The sequence below is a fragment of the Styela clava genome, chromosome 4, assembly GCF_964204865.1.
Source record: "Styela clava chromosome 4, kaStyClav1.hap1.2, whole genome shotgun sequence".
Taxonomy (NCBI): domain Eukaryota; kingdom Metazoa; phylum Chordata; class Ascidiacea; order Stolidobranchia; family Styelidae; genus Styela; species Styela clava.
In genome coordinates, this window is record NC_135253.1 from 23901023 (window position 1) to 23921366 (window position 20344).

At 36.0% G+C, this 20344-nt stretch overlaps 1 protein-coding gene across 1 annotated transcript; it reads right to left on the reverse strand.

Annotated features, from left to right (window-relative positions):
* On the reverse strand, window positions 1-20344 carry LOC120326007 (ceramide kinase-like). Its single transcript, XM_039392206.2, has 9 exons — window positions 19538-20344; window positions 18672-18824; window positions 10183-10332; window positions 9222-9347; window positions 5140-5265; window positions 4494-4654; window positions 4051-4218; window positions 3282-3457; window positions 1-2313 (listed from the first exon to the last, which is right to left on the reverse strand). Exons 1-9 carry the CDS (start codon window positions 20268-20270, stop codon window positions 1950-1952), a joined length of 2157 nt encoding a protein of 718 aa, XP_039248140.2. The 5' UTR covers window positions 20271-20344; the 3' UTR covers window positions 1-1949.

Consider the following 20344-nt stretch of genomic DNA (forward strand, 5'->3'; position numbering starts at 1 on the left):
TAGAAACTTTTGGTGCATCAAGGACAATTAACTGGGTAACTATTCCCATACTCGACATGGACTGGTAACCAAAAGAGTGGCCAGGGTTTGTTATATGTTAGGCTATCTTATCGTCTTTTACCCCTAGACGAGAGGGAAGTTCACCAAAGGTTTAAGCTGTCTTATCAGCTTTTCATCTCTATGAAGACAAGCCATTAAACCATGAAGGGACTAAAACACAAACAAGTTAAAACACATTTGAGATTTCTCATGAAATCCACTTTCCTAAGATATTCCTCCCTTTTTCCCCCACCCCCTTTCTTAGAGGTCATAACTAGGGCTGGGCATTTTCGAATACCTGATGATTTCAGAATCGAATCGAATAATTTTTTCGAATCGAATCTTGAATACTTGGAAGGTATGATAATGTATGTAACTTTCTTATCATTTTAGGTCCTCCAGACACATAAATTACTGAAAACATAGAATACATCACTGACAATAAAAATAAAAAAGTTTTCATCAATACTTCAATACAGAAAAGAGTCATATGTCAGAATTGTGTTGAAAAAATATGTTTTCAATGAAAAAAAAAATTGAGAAATTTACCTCGACCATTGGCGAAAAGGGTAAAACAAGATGGCGGCGATTCGAAAATTTGCTCTTAACCGATTCGAATTATTTACTATTCGATTCGAAATGCCCAGCCCTAGTCATAACCCCCCATAATAAGGTTAATAACGATACAATATATGACAATATATAAAATAAATTAAATTTGAAAAAAAATTAAACATGATCATTTAAATAGTGCAATACAATTACTCGTGATCAATATAAAGTTCTAAAAACAAAAATTCTACTCAAAAAATTATGGCATTGAGTAAAAAAGGTAGTTGATGTTCACATGCAATAGTTCTGCGATAATCGCAATATATATACAATAAATACTGTTCTTGATTGTTGCATTTTTATTCATACATATCCTGCACCAGACTATAAGACGCAACGGTTGTTAAAACAATACATGTACTGGTTTTAAGTGTGGCAATAAATTACCACCCTGTCTGTACAGAAGGCGCAAACCAATTATTGTGGTCAATAATACATGATATTTCCTCACCTATACAACCACCTTTAACAATTATCAATAAATACGGGACAAGTTCAAATAAGTTGAATTTTGGAACAATATTCACGAATATCTGGCCAGGGATAGACAAAATTCTGATTTATTATTTTTATAAAGGGGTGCTCCGAAGTACGTGAACCAAGATGGCAGACACCTGAACGTGGGATGTGTACCAGGTTAGGGTTAGGCCATAATTTTATTCCTATATTTTATTTATAGGAGAGTCTCTCCAACTGTGGTCACCAGAGTTGTTTGTCCGACGGCCAAAATTGAATGCAAAAGGATATTCCTGGACCGGGAGCGCTTGCAAAAGTGCGACCCGTACATATAAATAAGATAATTATATAATTGAATTACTACGAATATACACGTGCCTAAACTGTGATAATGACATAACAATTGGTGGTACTCCCGTAGTATGTGTACCAGGTTAGAGTTATTTCAGTTCTATTACGAGTTCGGGGACTGTCTCTCTTAGCTAAGTGAATATACCCCCTTCCCATAGGTGTCCCTTTACACAACTTGATGTAAAGTAGGTGAACAAAATTAGTTACCTCCATATTGGTACACATACTTCTGGAGCGCCCAATTGGCAGTATCCCAAAACGCAAAAATTTAGGGAAGTTCGACAGGCCATATTAAATCAATACGCAGGCCTTGGTTCAAGAACCATTGTTCTACAAAATAGTCTCATATATTTAAAGTCAGTGCCATATTCCCAAATGTGGTAAGGTAATTGCATGATTTGTATTTCTAAGAAAATTTTGGTGATATCTGAAATTGGTAGTTGCCAAAGTAATACCAAAATAATTACCTATAAGATATTCTATCATTTCATTTAACCCTCTATACCCCTGCAAAACATTAAAATTAACCCTCTATGCACACGGACAGTCATGTTAGGATCTGTAACTATTTCTCCATCAGAATTCCAAGTGCTTTGCATATTAGCGGCTTCGCTCTGAGTCCTATTCATTGATCTTCGTCTGTTTTTCTTTTTTTTTCCGCTTTTACGATTATAGCGAACGCTCAGTTCTTCAAGGCTTATATGTATAGACTCACCCCCACTACTGACCTCATGTGGTGAATTTGGAGGTGAATATGCGTTCTCTATCACCGCTTGTGTCGGCGTTACTGACGGTATGAACTGGAACGCTTTCACTCGGTGGACTTCAATAAAAGGAAAATCAAACCTGTCACCCCTGGAAAATAAAAAATATGAAAGAACAAACAACAAACAAAAAATTAAAGTCAAAGATTAATTGAATTAACCGAATTAGCGTTAGACTTAACTGTGTTATTATCAAAGATTGCACATCTCAGGTTCATATAAAATAAAGCTATTGTCCCACAAGACACAACAAACACTGCTGTTACGAGTCATAATAGATTTCATAAACATCAGTAAAAAGAATAAATATGTGACACCAACTAAATTTGTAATTTACATTCTGTGTCTTGTGTTGAATATACACAAACTACCACAAAATTTAAGCATTGAATCCAGAATAAGAACAGAATTTTATTTTTTTCCTGATATTCAAATCTCCAGTGTTTGTTAAAAAATAAAATGGAATTATTACAGGTCTTATAAGCTTTCCCATCACTGAGATAAATATGAGAAAACTATTCCATCTTGAAACGTTTATTATGATAACGGTGAACTGTTTTGGCATTGTAGGTTCTTCATTCAGATTCAAATCTTTGTCTACAACCTCACTCTGAGTGTAACGACTAACAAATTAGTTGGGTAACGAATTAGCGTCACTTAGTCCCCAATTGGCATTGTATACGGGAAAGTAATGGGTTACAAAATATAATTTTACGCATTTGTCCGCTTTTTAGTGTGCAAAGAGATTTTAAACATAACTGCACATGTACAATATATTATTGTGCGCATAGAAGCAGTAAGACAACTAAATCATTAACCTTATTGAAACGTCCTCGTGCTAATTGTCCTACGCTCAACAAATTAGCTGTAAGATGTCATCTTATGATGGCGGGCATGTGAACTCTAGTCAACATGATCAACTCCCTAAGTTGGGCAATGCTGAACTGCAGAATTCCAGCTCTTTACATATTAAAAAAATATCAGTGTCTGCTTGTACTAGGCTTGTTTGAAGCAAAAGACGTAGAAAAGGGTATAAATAATCTAAAACAAAATACGAACCTCCCAGCATGAACAGCTAAATATCGCAAGAAGTCAAATCTTGAGCAGGATCTGACGAGAATCAAATCAAGCGCTCCATCGGAGAGATGGGAGTAAGGAGAAATACCCAACGGTGCCCGCTCACATGCACATGACATTGAGACTCCATTAACTGCCATGAAGTCGCCTTGAATTATCTGAAAATAACAAAAAAGACCTTCAAACAGACAGAATAAAATTGGATATGGGTCCTATTGAATTTCCCATTTCAATAAACAGTACTTGAACAGGACAGCTAGGGATTTTGAAGACAATTTTGTGGACGCGGCTTTTGAAGACAAATTTGTGGACGGTGGCCTAGTTGTTAAACTTGAGTAGGACAACATCGGCAGGTAAAATTTCTGGTTCAAATCCTAATGGCCCCCCCTCACAATAAGTGTAATAAATTGGATAGGAAAGGCCATACCAGAAAGATTTCGGTCCGTCCAAAAATAGGCACTCCCGTAGTATGTAAATCAAGATGGCGGACACCGAAACGTGGTATGCGTACCAGGTTAGGGTTTGGACATAATTTTATTTCAATTTTTCTTATTTTAGTTTTAATAAGAGTTCGGGGACTAGCTAAGTGACTCCCGTAGTATTTGTACCTGGAATTATGGCTTAACCCTAACCTGGTACACATACTACATCCCGGTATCCGCCATCTTGGTCCACATACAACATGAGTTATAGTAGCTCATTAAATAGCACTGGAGCAGCCTTCTCATGAATCACAGATAATTCAAAATACCTTCCATTCTTCTTTATCCTCAAATACGGTTGAATTCTTCAGTTCCAGACTAATAGGCCGAGTGCTAATACTCTTTATTGCATCACAATCTAATTTTTGTGTCATAAATAAATCTTTGCCGTTCTCGACAATATTGTGTTCATCTTCAATGGCCGCATCTCTGTGGCCCTGTAAAACATTCACTTTTAATTAAATAATAACTAAGTATTTACAACCTTTTGTTAAATTGACACCACACAGTAAACACAATTTGAGGTTTGAGGGTCGGAACTACCTATTTTTTGAAATATAAAAAAACATTTTCTGTATAATACATAGTGATTTTTCGTAACTTGAAACGCTTTTGGACCCGCTAGCTGTTACGGTCTAACTTAGCAATTACGAATTTTACAACTACGTCTTTGAAAATTCCTGGCTACGTCTCAAACATAATAAAAGCTCACTTCAAGCTCTGTAACTTGAGCAGAAATTTCATTATCATCATTCAGTCCATCTGCAACTTTTTCATGAGTCATGCTCTCTAGTTTGATAAAAATTGCTGACTCATTCTTCTTTGTCTCTGTCATATCTTCTTGGATCCCAGAATCCAAAAGATCTGAGGTACCTGAAACATAAAAGTCATAAGAACCATTGCTGGGTTCGGACAGAACAGGTGCTCGATTTATAAAAGTCACATACAAAAACATTGGTTCACATGAATCGCGTGTCAGGAGTAAAATTTAATAGCGTTCTCAAGAAATATTATGAACTATTTTTTAGCTTAAACGTCAAAATTTGGTTTTAGTTCGGTTGTGGCAGCATCAAGCAAATTACCCAAAGGGGCCAAATTTGGCCCACACGCTGTAGTTTGCCCATGTCAAAACTAAACTGTAAGATTGCAGTAACAGAAGAGTGGACAAACAAAAATACTAAGAGTTACATCTTTTCTACATCCTATAATAGTATGCATGGAGCAGCGCTTGGGCCCTCAATTATGAATGGAAAGGTTTCACTTTTCAGTGAGCGCGCATGACTTTCTGTCCAATAAGCCAATAACCAACCAGGAAATGTTTTTATACAACAGATTGTCATCAAACAATGAATATTTACCAGGAAGCGTTGATTCCTCATCGCAACAGACGTCATGCTCAGTTACTTTTTCTTTGTTATTCAATGTGTCATCAATTGCAGATTCATCAGGGATTTCGTTCTCACCATCACAGTCGAACGTCAGACCTAAATATTATAACAGCAATTTAAATATTTCAAACGCACAATAGTCCAGCGCAGTCGTTTCCAATACTTTCTGATACATTACTTCATCCCTTTTGTGCATTTTTCTAACTATTTTGGACGCCTATATTCCTCCATCACTATTGTGTGTGTGCCAATAAGGAGGTAACTAATTTTGTTCGCCTACTTTACATCACTATTGTGTAAAGGGACCGAAACCTATTGGCTTGGGGTATATTCACTTGGCTAACATGGACAGTCCCTGAACTCGTGATAAACCTAAAATAAGGAAAATCGGAATAAAATTATTGCCTACCCCTAACCTGGTACCATTACTACGAGAGTACCCAATATTCAATGTCTCATTAGCTAAATAGATAAAATAATTTGGATGGAAACTTGCGCAATCCCAGAACTGTGAAGGCGCAACCCTAAGGGAGCCACGGAACCTTGGTTAAAAACCACAGACATTAGACATTTAATCAAACGTCGTCGGATCTAAAAAAAATATACCAGTAATTTGAATATTCTGAATGTACAATGGTCCAGCTAACTAGTTTCCAACATTTCTTGATATACCTATTCCTTTTTCTCTTTGCGAATTCTATATTCCTCACTCACTACACATTAAAGGATACTCCTGAAGTAAGCGCACCAAGATGTCGTACAACCTGAACCCCAACCTGGTACACAACCTGAGTTCAGGCTGTGCGCCATCTTGGTGCGCATACTCAAGGAGGTCCCATTAAAGACTATGCTTCCATTATTTATTATTAATGTATCCATAGATAGACTAATGCTCAATTTGCACTCTGGCTTTTTTACAATGGTTTTAATGGGTTTTTAAATGCAGGGTGTCCGATTTTATAGTAATACCAATTCGAATTTCTTTGTCTCTGTTTATTAATAGTTCTTAATGTGCTTGCAGTTCTCATATTACTATAAAATCAGGAAAAATTTTAAATTTTTCTACTATAGAAATGGGAGCGCCAGCGAGGGGTCAGAACCGGTACGTATAATTGAGATACGTATAATTTAAAATTTTTCTACTATGGAAATGTTTAAACTGTGATGATGATGCAACAATTAGCGGGATGTAGAACGCAGAAAGGTAAAAACATGTCAAACTATTTCCCTTAAATTAGGCGGGCCATATTAAATCGTTACACACGCGGTCATTGGCCTGTGGACGCAGTTTGGAAACCCCTGCTTAGAAGAGTTGTATAAACTATACATATACAGGGTGGCCCAAAAGTAGGTATACAGTTATTTTATTTACTTTTTATTACCTTCCAAGCAGCTAGAAAACTAATGTAAAATTCACACTAGATTTATTATCTAAAAAAATAAGCAATTATTGTGGTACTTAACAAGTAACATAAAGTGAACTGCAAGTAGCTTCAAAGCATATAATATAGTTTAATAACTGTATACCTACTTTTGGGCACCCTGTATATGAAAGCGATAGTGACAAAAAATAGTGACCCAATAGTGACAAAAAAATGATGTTTTACACTGCTCTAGTCTAGAATAGTGAATTATTCTGAATCGCCCATGGCAGAAAAAAATATTGATTAAAATAAAATTCTATTTCTAAGTCTTTGTTATCTTCCCATAGATAACATAACAATTGGACAATTGTTACAAAACAAACATACTTTTCAGTAAAATCTTTTGTCTCTAAATAAAACAAAACAAAATTTCTTTTCATCCTAGCGTGAGAGCAACAGTTATATTATGAGAACAAATGGTTCACTTTTCTAACATTGAACAGTTAGTACACCATGCTAATAACTGGGAACACACTAAGTAACACTTTTGCAACTCTGAACAACCTATTCAGATTTGCAGGTTTAAAATTACACAGGAAATAATTATCTGAGAATGAATTGCTGAATTTCTCTGCTGTATTAATTAATAAGGTTGTTCATGTAGTCACTAGTATGATTCCTCTGCGGTTGAGTACTGTGGTTTTGTACGTCTACTACAAAAACCTGGTTGATTTCCATGTTCAAGACATTCCAGGAGTCACCCATAATTTTCCTCAAAGATAAAACCTTCTAAGAGTTTTCCGTGCCACTAAAGTGTAGTTCACATGATAAATGGATGGCGCTAACTTTTCCCCTGTTTATTATTTCAGAGGCATTTATAGTGTAATTATGACTGGTTGATTACAAATCCCATTGTGTTCAAACAATAAAGGGAAAACACCTCCTGAAATAAGTTGAATAACTTTATCAAGCAATGGAACTGGGAAAAACGGGAAGTTTTTTTGTGAAAGGAAAAGTAAAATCAGTTTTCTGCCTGACATAGTGGCCCCCCTCCAACTGCTCTTTGGCCACGGGCCCCCAGATGGGAACCATTGCTCTATCGTTTGAGTCCACGGCCCAATAATGTCAAATTGGTAAAATCAGGTGTTCCCATGCCAAATCTGGGATTCACGAAATCAGTGTTCCCATACCCAATCTAGACTAAATATAAACCCTCTCCACACCTGAATATAAAATTTCTATTCAGTAATTTATATTTAGATAAGACCTGTAACTATTCAAACCAATCCAGCTGAAGTATTTGGATAAATAGGTAATTGGGTCGCACCCTTTAGTATTTACATAGCAGCATCATGTTATTTGGCTATTGTGAATGTTCAAATAAAATAGTTTGACATTGATATCACTCAAAGGAGATTATTTTAGAGCAGTGGCTCCCAACGTTTCATGGCTTGTGGCCACCTTACGAAGGCTGCTTTTAGCAATGATAACCCTCCTGTTTGTCATTACAGTGATATTCATTGTGTTATTTTGATTGGCCCCATTATATTCTTTAAACAGTTCATGCTTAACAAAGTGAAAACACCCTGTGAAATAACATTATCAAGCAATGAAACTAAGCAGAAAGTGTTTCCTTGTAAAATGAAATCAGTTTCCTACCTAGCATTGCAGTCCTTCGGAAGTGATTTATGGCCCCATTCGCTTAACCCGTTTAAAAACCACTATTAATTATATTATAGAACTATATTTTTAGATGCCTGTCCATGCCCAGGAAAGGTCTAACCCAGGAGTCTGCAAATACAGGGTCTCGACCCAAATTTGGGTCGCAAAACCCTTCAACTCTAGATCGCAAAACAATTTAAATTTGCCATGAATATAAGCATCGCGTCTGTGTAGCGTATTTATGTACTACAACTTTATAAACCTCTAATTATATTTAAGGCGACGTCTATGATGCCTTAATTAACAAAAAAAATTGAAAATTTGACTACCTCAGCTCGGAAATTTCAGGGAAATCAAAACTTTGGTGATAAAATCCTTGGTGAAATAAACTTTGGTGATAACAACTTTGGTGATAGAAAAGTTTGATAATAAAAACTTTGGTGATAACATCTTTGGTGATAGAAAAGTTTGATGATAAAAACTTTGGTGATATAAACTTTGGTGATATAAACTTTGGTGATAAAAACCTTGGTGATAAAAGCTTTAGTGATAAAAACCTTGGTGATAAAAACTTAGATTTAAGGAAGCCTTTCTGAAAAACATACTGTTAGGTACGCTTAGTAAAATGTTTTCAAATTTTCAAAAAACAAATATTGAAACCTATTATTATCACTCGAATATCATTTGAGAGCCTGTAATTCAAACTTCAATTTCGGGGAATCCAAAATACCAACCCTAAATCCAGGGGGTCTGAAAATACAACTCTGGCTCAACAACCAGGATTTATACATACACCACTTTCATAAACCATTTGTGAATTTCTTAGCGGACACTCAATTTATGAAAAAAAAAAATTTCTGTTCAGCGTCTATAAATGAGGAGCTAGGGGGTGACATAATTTTTGGATGACATCATCAGGTAGGGGTTAGGAATCATATATCCAAAAATTGTTACGCCGCCCCCACTAGAAGTTATTCAGGTAAGAAAGTACACGAGACCCAACTCAATTTATCAAAAAGAACAAACCTTTCTGCTCAGCGTCTATAAATGAGGAGCTAGGGGTCACAGGAGTGAATAAAGATGATTTCTTGTCGGCCAATCCATCCTGACAGATTTCACACGGGGTTCGGCAAAAACTTAAGCTTTTAGGACCTATAATAAACATAAAAAAGACGAGAATTAGGTTAGACACATAACTGAACAAAGTTAAGAGTGATCAGCTGACAAATGAAATGATAAGTGATCTGAAACTATACAGAATTACGTTGGTGCATTACGATCACTCATTCAGAAATAAAATCTCTGAAAAAGCTACAAACGGCCACTAAAATGACAATTGCCAAGAGCTGCAGCAACTTTGTAGAATTATAGCAGTCCATTATAATTATGGGCATAAAAACTTGACTGGTAGACTAACACCATGCAAGCATATGGCTTTGATTGATATTGAGTTTGCAGTGATATCAACACAGAAATATGAACAAAAATTCCCCAAAATGAGTCACATGTCCACCAAGCTTCAAATAATAAAAAAGGACTTTCCTGTATGATATATGCTTCCTTTGTCTGATATGAAACAATTACTTAGGCATTTCTCAAACTGGAAGGAATACGGTGTTTCATGGTGATAAATTGTATTTGGTGTCGTTCCATTAATATTCGAAAGGTGTTACGTATTGTTAATATTAATGAATATCTAGGCACATAATTCATCTGAGTCCAGGGGGTGTTTTTATACATAGTGAGGAAGAAGTAAATGGTCCAAAATAGGCTAAGAGATGTATTTATTATCAAAGGTTGGCCACAACTAAATTGATAACCAGCCAACCATTCTGTTATCTTGAACTGGTAAAGAGATGAAAAGAGGGGTTTCCACTTCCCCCTGATAAAAAAAAATGCGAAAAACCAGATAGAAACCATGATGTGTGAGTCGACTGGTTTAGCCTGATCTTATAGAAAACAAGAGCTTATATACGAATATACAGACCTTCTTTACACTCTGCTGGCACATAATGAACTTCCCCGCTGTAGGATTTGTTCTTCAAAAAAACATTCGCTCCCGCAAGTGAGTATCGAGGAGGCCCCATCCATCTTAAATGCTCACTCTGACGCATCATGTCACCGAAGTATCCGTAACCTGTAAGCAAAAAAATTAGGTTATTTCAAAACAGTGGCGATGCATCGTGCTATGCATTATGAATATGATTGCTACAGCACCTCTGATTACCCTGCATGGGTTAAAGGTTAGAATCCCAGAGTGAAGATAGTCATGTGTGAGAGGATTGCTGGATTATTCACTGCCGAGGGGTAGTTCACGTAACCGCTAGTCAATTACGGCTTCCTCCACCATCAAGTCAATGCATATGAAAACAAAATAACTGGCTAAGTAACCTCATGCCCGACATGAACTAGTAAACTGACGAGAGGCTATGGTTCGCCATATGATTATGCCGTCCGGATAGCTTCCCTCCACCCCCTGAGATAAATATGCGAAACCCATCCTAACAGCTTTGCTGGCACCGATGTACGACCTTTGAACCCATATATTTGAGTATTGCTCTCTTGTTTGAATTGTGAAGAGGGCTCAATGGGGATGGTGTCACCGTGTGAATTCACGTCTTGTTATTTGACTTTGTACAAAGGTGAGTAAATAAGCTTGGTAACACAATTGCTTTTCTCTTTACTCATTATGTCACAAGTCAAGTCAAAATACCAGAAACTCATCACGAATTGTTAGTTATGTGGCTGCTTGGGGTTGGTCATGGTCAAAGCAAAAAAAAAAAGATAAATAAATAATAAAAAACTAATTATTATTTTTAAACCAGCAGTTCACAAAGGGTACGTCATGGAGAGTTGCTAAGTACGCCGCAAAAATCAACAGAATTGTGTTGAACACTAAAAAAATATGAGTGTGGCAACCGCTGATATAAACGGTAATACCAGGATGTCCATATTAAAATCTCTTTACAATTTCAATTTCAAGTCAAATCTCAGTATATCTAGGTTTGTTGTTTACAATCAGTAATTTGTTGGGTATTTTTCACTTCATTTAATACATCTGTGAGTCAAAAACAAGACATGGTATCAAATCAATATTAATATGAATGATTATTCCTGCAGACACCAAGTCATTAGCGCAAGTCAATATGTTGCAATTGCAATTCAAAAAAAGTTCTAGACTTTACCCTATTTATCTGGATTTGTTGATTTATACACAAATAGTAGAAAATCATGTATGGAAGTATATTACATTTTGAAACAATTTTGTTATACTGCACAAGTCTTTTAAAAATTTGTAAACGAAAATATTTTACACACTAAGTGTGCTTATAGATCAGACATGGACAAAGTACGGCCCGTGGGCCAAATCCAGCCGGCCTGATGCTGCCACAGCCAAACTGAAACCAAATTTTGATGCTTAAGGTAAATGTAGCTCAAGGAATTCATTGAGATTGCGGTTAAATTTAGTTCTGCAACGAGGTTTATTGTTTTCTACTGTTGCCCAAGCAACACTGTAAACATTGTTCATAAAATGTAACTCTTCATGTCATACACACATGGTCCGCCAGTCTAGGTGGGCAAAATATTTGGCCCTGATTCAAAAACCGTGCCCACCCCTGTTATAGATTGTGTAATGGTCAATCTTTCTCTATTTAATTGATAGTAATGTCACGGGTCATTTAACACCAATTATGATGTCACACAAAGTGTTGTTGTTGAAAAATGCTTTTTCTATTCTCCGAGTCCTATGGACCCGCCTAATTCATCCACAATTTTGCCAGTTATTTTAAGGGTATACTTTTTATAAAGTGTGGGAACATTGTATTCTGTCATGCTTGTCTGGTGATCATTTCAGCAAACCACATGCTCAGCCGAAGATATGCTAACACCGATGTACGACCTTTGCACCCATGTATTTGAGTATTGCTCTTTTATTTAAAGAGTGATTTATTATTGATGGTAACACTGTGTGAATTCACGCCTTTTGTTATTTGACATTGTACGAAGGTGAGTAAATACGCTCGATAACACAATTGCTATTATCTTTACTTTATGTCACAAGTCAATAAACAAAACCAAGATGCAAAGTCAAATGATACATTTTTAGACACAAATTTCTGAACTTATGGATCAATTGGCGCTTCCGAAGTTGTGTACCAATATGGAGGTAAATAATTTTCTTCGCTTATTTTACATCAAGTTGTGTAAAGAGACTGAAACCCATACGCAGGAGGATGATATTCACTTGGCTAACACAGACAGTCCCCGAACTCGTGAATGAACCAAAATAAAGAAAATTGTATACAATTATGCCCTAACCCTAACCTGGTACACATAGGCCTACTAAAGGAGTACCGTTCCTTTTACTGAATTTTTGTTATTCTCAGAAAAAAAGTCACCACCGTATTAAAAAAATTCCGAACTTAAAGGATTGGAATTCTATAGAGCAGTGGTTCTCAAACGTTTTGAGCCGCACCCCATTTTTGGAATTTGTCAAGTCTCGCGCCCTAATTCAAAAATACCTAGATAACAATGAGCTAAAAATAATACTCACTAACAGATAGTAAGGCGAAAGTATGTTATATTAAAAAAAAAGGCTGTAAATACGTGGATGTAACGTAAATGATGAAATAAATGGAGTTTTGAAATGTAAATATTCAAAATAAGGCAGGCAGGATCAAATCTAACAAATATTTTTTTTTAGCTATACTCCCCCTCAAAATATTGTCTATTCCCCCCCCTTGTGGAGAACCACTGCTCTAGAGGACTATAACTGTAACGCTCAGTAATTCACCCAAATTTTTCTGTTTTATTTTGAATCATTACAAGGAAACACTTTATTCCATCACGCTTGTCCGACGACCTTTTAAGCAAACTCATCGCTCAGCCAAAACTTAACTGGCACCAAATGTGCGACTTTTGAATCCATAAATGATTAAATTTTGGACACAAAATTATGATCATTCAATTAAATTCCTGCCATACTTGGATAAAAGTCACCATTTTATTGAAAATGTTCAAGAACTGGAACGAAAAAGTTTCATGTACTTGGAGTCCTCGACTTATGACGTCGTTCCGATCTTGAGAAGCGGTGTAAGCCGAATTTCAGTGAAGTCGGAACATTATACTGTACAGTACATAAATTACTCTATACATATCGTACTGTATCAGAAACATTTTTACGCTTTGAGTCCATAAGAAATGGCAAAAAGTTTAAAAAAAAACGATCAAACAAGTTACAAAAAAAATGGCTTAAACAACCAAAATGGCGTGCGCCATACAGTATCACTGAAACTGTGTACCATGTGACTGAAGCTTAGTGATTATTTGTTCATAATCGTAATAGCAATTGTCAACGTAATTCACGATGTAAATGACAAAAACCAATGAGCCCATACACTTAATTTTCTTGATCACAATGATCCGGTTTATAGGTTTAGATATTACAGTACAGCAGTGTTAACTCTAAGCAAATTATGAGTGCGAAAGTGCTTCGCAGTCCAAAAAAAAAGTGCGAAAGTGCTTTTGCCGATTTTAACAAGTTAGGTGCCCTAGCCTTTCATATAACCCATTTAAAACGGCATAGATACTCGAAAAAGCGCTCCTCCGGTTAATATTATGAATTAAAGAGAAGCCTTTTCGTTAACTAAGCGAATTCATGTTTAATTAAAACAAGCGAATTCATCGGCAACGAAATGATATCTGCTAACACCTGCCGCGGACAAAACTTTCATGCAATGTATCACGGTGTCAGTTGCTTACTCGCGTAAACAGCAAAGACTTTCACATTTGTTACTCCTTCCATCTAACAGACACGCGGTCGGCTGGAAACCATATTAGTTACAGGGTGGATCGTTTGTACAAATCCGGTGCAAAATAACCCCCCCCCCCCCCAAATATAAATAGCAATCAATTAATTAGGGTTAGGTGCGCTGGAAATTTAACTTTTCGATTCATCCCTAAACCTAATCTGATAATTATTAATTTGTGATTTTGAACCACTTTGAAAGTCGCCACCCGCTGTTTTAAAAGATAGGTTAACCTACGTTCCCTCCGAAATATTATGCAGGATACTCCCCTGTTTTAGGGGATAGGTTGACCTACTTTCCTTTCAAACTTTTTTCTCCGAAATATTACACAAGATCACTTTGAAAATCCTCCCGTTTCGTGAGCTAGCGTGACCTAATTTCTCATTTACATTTATATTATACTATTTCAGAGCTTACCCAAAGACAAGTAATTTTTAAATGTCCACATGCTTTGGTTTGCGTGCGAGTTAGTTTAAATCGGGCAGAAAACATCATATATTGGCAAAATGTTTAGTAATGTCATGTACTTTCAGCATTCATAAATAGCACTCTTTGTAATGCTGCTGACCTAGTATCAAATATTCGCATCACAACGCCACTTGCGAGGTTTCCATATATTTCAATTACACTAATAGGAACGATGACATCAAAGAGTTTTCTTTTGCGAAGGTACACTAAATATACCGAGGGTGATCCTTGAGAAAAACATGAATATAAAAAATAAACGAATGATATGATAATGGATCCCAAATAATTTTGAGAGTGTCTCGAAATACCAATTCATTTGATAAATAATTTTTATTCGACCACATGAACGCTGATATCCTGAAAATTAATGTTGAAAGAGAATTACGCATTCTCAGATATCGGACATCCAGTCGCGATATTCAATCGTTCATATGCACAAATCTCACATTATTAGTAATTGCTACCCAAGTTTGTAAAGTTTAGAAACCAACAAACAGAAAATAACTAACCTAAAACACAATTAAAATTCAGTCGGCAATAAATTCGTCGCCAAGACGATGCCATACAAAACAAAAAATATTTGGTCGCGAGAGTTACGTGAAATGACCTGCCGTTGTTTTTTAAGCAGAATGTAAAAAAATTTATAATTAATAAACGGGAGTTACGACGCCCTTTACACATCGTGAGTATTAAACTTCCCTGGTAAGTACTTTGGTAAGTACTATTATTATTGTACCTATACACCTGTTGGAGTATTTCGGACAATTTCGAATTTAAAATAAATGAAAACCAGACATATAATAAAGACGCAAAAGTAAAATGAACATTTATTGAAAAAGTTATTATTTAAGAAAGACAACATGATCGTACAATTCCGCCAAAACCTCGATGTTCGCAAGTGAGATGATAAATAAATACTTCCCTGTATTCGATCAATTAACTTTAGCGTATCGTTGTTCTGCCAACAAACAGCCGGGTGCAAAATATTTCCGTCCTGTGATATGCTCACAAATATTCTCGATATTAATATCATACCCTCGAGTATGTACTTTCTATTAGCTCTGTAGTGATCCCTTCCATCCTTGGCCAAGTCATGTTTCGAATATGTGAACATTTTATTCGACCATACGTGGCCGGCGGGATGTTAAAATTGTAAACAAGAGAGAGGTAAAATCAATCGCGAATTTCGTTATAACGTCTCGTTTACGAATTGTTGCGCCTGTTATCGTCGAAAATGATTACATTTGTTGTATTTTGAGGCATTTAAGCAGTAATAATTAGGGCATGAAATCATCAAAATAGTCAAGTGAGATCTTGAAATTGCAAATTCCGTAAATAAAATTGTGAATTATTCGGTAACGAAATCAGCTTTAATAACCGTCGGGGTATTGTTTTGTTGAAAATTATTATTAATGTGTGAGCGCCAAAAACATACAGTCCATACCGATGCGACTGCAATTTATATGGTCGCAATTGGTCTGGCGCGTTTATTAATAGTGTAAAATAAATTAAACGAATATCAATTATAACCAAGCCTGTCAGCGTGTTTATTTTCTGTTGGCAGGAATCGTAAAATACCATCTTGAGACAAATTCACTTCTATTATAAAATCTTAATTTTCAGTTATTATCGTTATACAAATAACATATGACAACTTTTTAATTTATCGTCGACCAAAAAACCGCCCCACACTCGTCCAAACGTGTGTCCAGCTTGAACGACAGGAACAGATTCATCGACGACCTTAATTAGGGAAAATATGTATTTTATTGGGAATGCAAAATAAATGTAACCAAACGCATTTTTTCGTGATATAACTTTGTATTTTCGGAAACGGGTTGCCGTGAAAGGTAAAATTTGATCTAAATTTATCGCAAAAATGTTTTATTTTAAATGTAACAAAACACATTTTGCGATATAACCTTGTATTTTCGAAAACGGGTGTCCTGAAAAGTAAAATATGATCTAAATTAATCGCAAAAATGTTTTATTTTAAAAGTAACATAACACATTTTCGCGATATAACTGTATTTTCGGATACCGGGTGTCATGAAGAGTAAAATATGATCTGAATTAACCGTAAATAATGATTCATTCCAAATGTATCATAACGCATTTTTTGCGATATAACTTTGTATTTTCGAAAACGGGGCGTCACGAAAATTATTAATCTAATGTTTTATCTATCGTCTAACTAACGCCTGGAACACATCATTTCCGGGGAGAACTCTAGCCCGCGAAACGTCATTTAATTTAAAATAGAGAATGTTTCACGCATTTTAAAACGGAAAATCACCAGTAAGTGGACAGGGATTCAACCCTCCGGATTCAGTATTCTATATCCCCCGTGTCAGAACTTTCTGAAGATTGGAACAAAGAACCTGTCAAACCGCCGCGGAAGAAGGGGAGTATTTTTTGCACTAATAATTAGGGCGTGACAATATCAAAATCGTCAAGAAACTGGTGAATTTGCAAATTCCATAAATAAAATTGTGAATTGCTCGGTAACATTTTAGCTATATTTATCGCCGGGGTATTGTTTTGTTGAAAACAGTTGAAACCTGAGGGAATTAGTTACAATTAGCGCCTGACCTCTATTAGGCACTCCAGAATTCGAAAAAAAAAGCACTCGAGCCCAATCTTTTTAGCATTAAGTCGCATACGTAAAATATCCTGTAAAAGAAGTGCTGTTCATTAACGTCATATCGTCTTATGACCACGCAGAAATGCCTTTATTGCCGAATTATTCAATCACTATTTTAAATCAACATTCAGGATTGGCACAATTTCAGATTTGCAAAGTTTATCACCATAGAAATACATGAGAAAGTTAATTATCGTCTTAATAAATATCTGCATCACGGTATGGACAACAATATTACCATTCGCATAAAATTGGGACGGTAAATATACAAATCTTGATAGGTAATATTAAGGCCAACGCAAATGTTAATTTGAGTCCTCAATGTCTTCAACAGCTGTTGCCGATGTGAACGAACCGGTAAACCCGAAATATAAAACTTCGATGTCCGCCAACCCACAAGAATTCATATTTGTAAAAAAGAGAGGGCGGGAATATAGATTACCCAAAACCTGGATATCGCCGCCAAAACGATCGGTGACAAGAACAATTAGCGATTACAAGGCTTTGTTGCCGATTTTTTAATGTTTCCAACGTTTATTCGGTACTCCTTAAAAATATTCGATTCAAAAAAATATTGAATTTTGCCCACCCGTCCTCGCATATCAATGAGAAATAGTTGTGTAAATATTGCAAAATTACGGAAAATGCCACTCCTTTCAACATTGTGATTACAATAAAATGGCACTTAATGGTATTTTGTGAATTTGGTGATTTTGCAAATCTGTGACATGCTGCTAAAAGTTTCGTCTGATTTGAAAATCGTGCAGTTTGGTCAGAATTCATCCAAAGTGACTATAACACATAACACTTTTATAGTCATTTTGAATTCATCGATATCATTGATAGTCACATGACCACTCTCTTCAAAGAAACGCACTGCGTATTATTCCAACATCTGGTTTCAATCACCCGGGAGCGTTTTTTTGCGGGAGAAGCGGAATCGGTGTGCTGTATAATAATCATATTATAAACAAGAATTTTGCCGTTTATGCAAAAGCTTTATCTCCTATGTCTGCATCTCATAGGTTAAAATTCCGGTAAATATCGTTATGATATGCAGAATTGAGTTACAAAAGTACTAGTATGTTACTTATTTGTCAACTTAATACTCGAAAATATTTGTTAACTTTGAATTTTTATTCCATTCAAAATCGGAAAAAAGTGCTGTTTCTCTTCAAAAGCGGAAAAAAGTGCTATTTCGCAGTCCCTAAAAAAAGTTGCGAAAGTGCTTCGCAATTTTCGCAAAAAAGTGCGCTAATAGTGAACACTGCAGTACAGTATTATCTTTTATATTTTTATGAAGTGCGTTTGTAACCTCGAAACAGCGTAAGTCGCGACCGTCGTAAAGCGAGGACTCCCTGTATCATGCTATTATTACTAGCATGGGACAAGCGTTTACCTTTTGCATTTAATAGATAAACTATTTACAGACAGGAATTTCATATTTATCACCCCGGGGAGAGAGGGAAGCCGGTCCGTTGGGTACTTCCATCAAGCCTGCTTGATGCTGCAACAACCAAACTAAAACCTTGACCTACTTCTAACATAACTTACCATTCAAAGACATTGAGAACTGTGCAAGTAACCCATCTGAGTTGTGCAGGGAGACCACATCAACTGGATGAGAGTCGCCGAGAGCTATGTGTAACGCAGACGTCTCTGGGTCGTTTATTCCTTGCGTTACATAACTTATACAGTCTGTAGACCCTGTGAACGAAAATACATTTTCAGTAGGTTGTTTGTTCATGTATTTTGCTCTGAACAAGGATGAGATTTACATATTTATACCGGAGAAAGAAAAGGCGATAAGACGGCTTAACCATACGGTGAACCACGGCCTCTCGTCCGGTTATCAGTCTGGTCGGGTATGGAATTAGTTCGCCAGTTACCGTAATTTGTTTTCGAGAGCTTGGGCTTGATGGTAGAGGAAGCCGTAACCAACCAGCGGTTACTTGAACCTCAGCAGCGAGGAGTCTACAATGCCCTCGCATATAACTATCCCGACATGGGATTCAAACATGCAAAGTAGAAGCTGATATCTAACGATTAGCTAAAGCTATTACGAATATTCAAAAAATCAAAATTATTTAGTCAGAATTTCATATTTTTAATGGTGTTAAGCAAAGATGAATTTTTCCTACAAAAAAAATAAAAATAATTAACAAGATACCTAAAAGTTCTCAACAGTCAATTACAAAATCTTGGATCCGTCAAAATTTTTGTTATCATATTTTGACTTTCACAGATTTGGAGTCAGGGTCACAAATTTTTATATACTTCCAGTCAGAGTTCAGGCTTCTTTATGAGTCTCCTTTACTTCTGAATGGGTACAAATAAGTTCTCTCACAGATGAGTCGACTTTTGTGTGAGTGCATATGGGTTTGTTCTGGGCAAATTCAAATACAAAATAGCCCACTCACCAGCAGGTATGATTCCAACTCTCAAATCTGGACGAACAAACTTCGGACATTGGCGAGGGTTTCCCTTCTCAGAATGTATACCAACACCTTGTTGAAATTGTGTTCGGCATAAAAGTCCATTTATGATCTCGTTACACATCCCATCCCCTCCCACTGCTACGATACCATCATATACGGACAAATCTTTTGTTTCTATAAATGTTTTCGCATGATGCCGGAAGGCAGTTTGTTTTGTCTCTGTTTTTATTTTAGCTTCGCCAAAAATAGGTTTAACTTTTTTCTCGTAAATATTCACCCCTTCACCGTTACCCCCAAATGGGTTTACAAATACTAACAGCGTTTTTGGGCGGCAATCACTAATTTTAGATAATTTTTTGTTAAAAATATCAACCCAGTATTTACAAAATCCATCATTTGCGGATTTTAATTTCACCGTTGTAAGTTTCCATCGATAATCCTTGCATTTTTTAACAGTTTTAATCTCGACGCAAAAAACTTTTGTTTTCTTTATAAAATTCAATCCTCTTTTTTTTTCTGTAAGATTCTCCGGCTGAGTAAATTTCACAGATAATATTTCCGAGAATGAAATAAGTTTCCGTGGCTTTGCAGAATTGTTTTTATCTGTATTTCCATCTGGCAGGAAATTTATCACTAATACATTATCTTCGATACTGACATTGCATATACTGCTGTTTAAAATGAAGTTTTCGACGCCGTAGTCGTGCGAAGACATGATTATAAATATATGGAAGCTACTAATACATTTTTACAGTGGACCTAAAAGCTGCTGAAAAATATTAAGGTTAT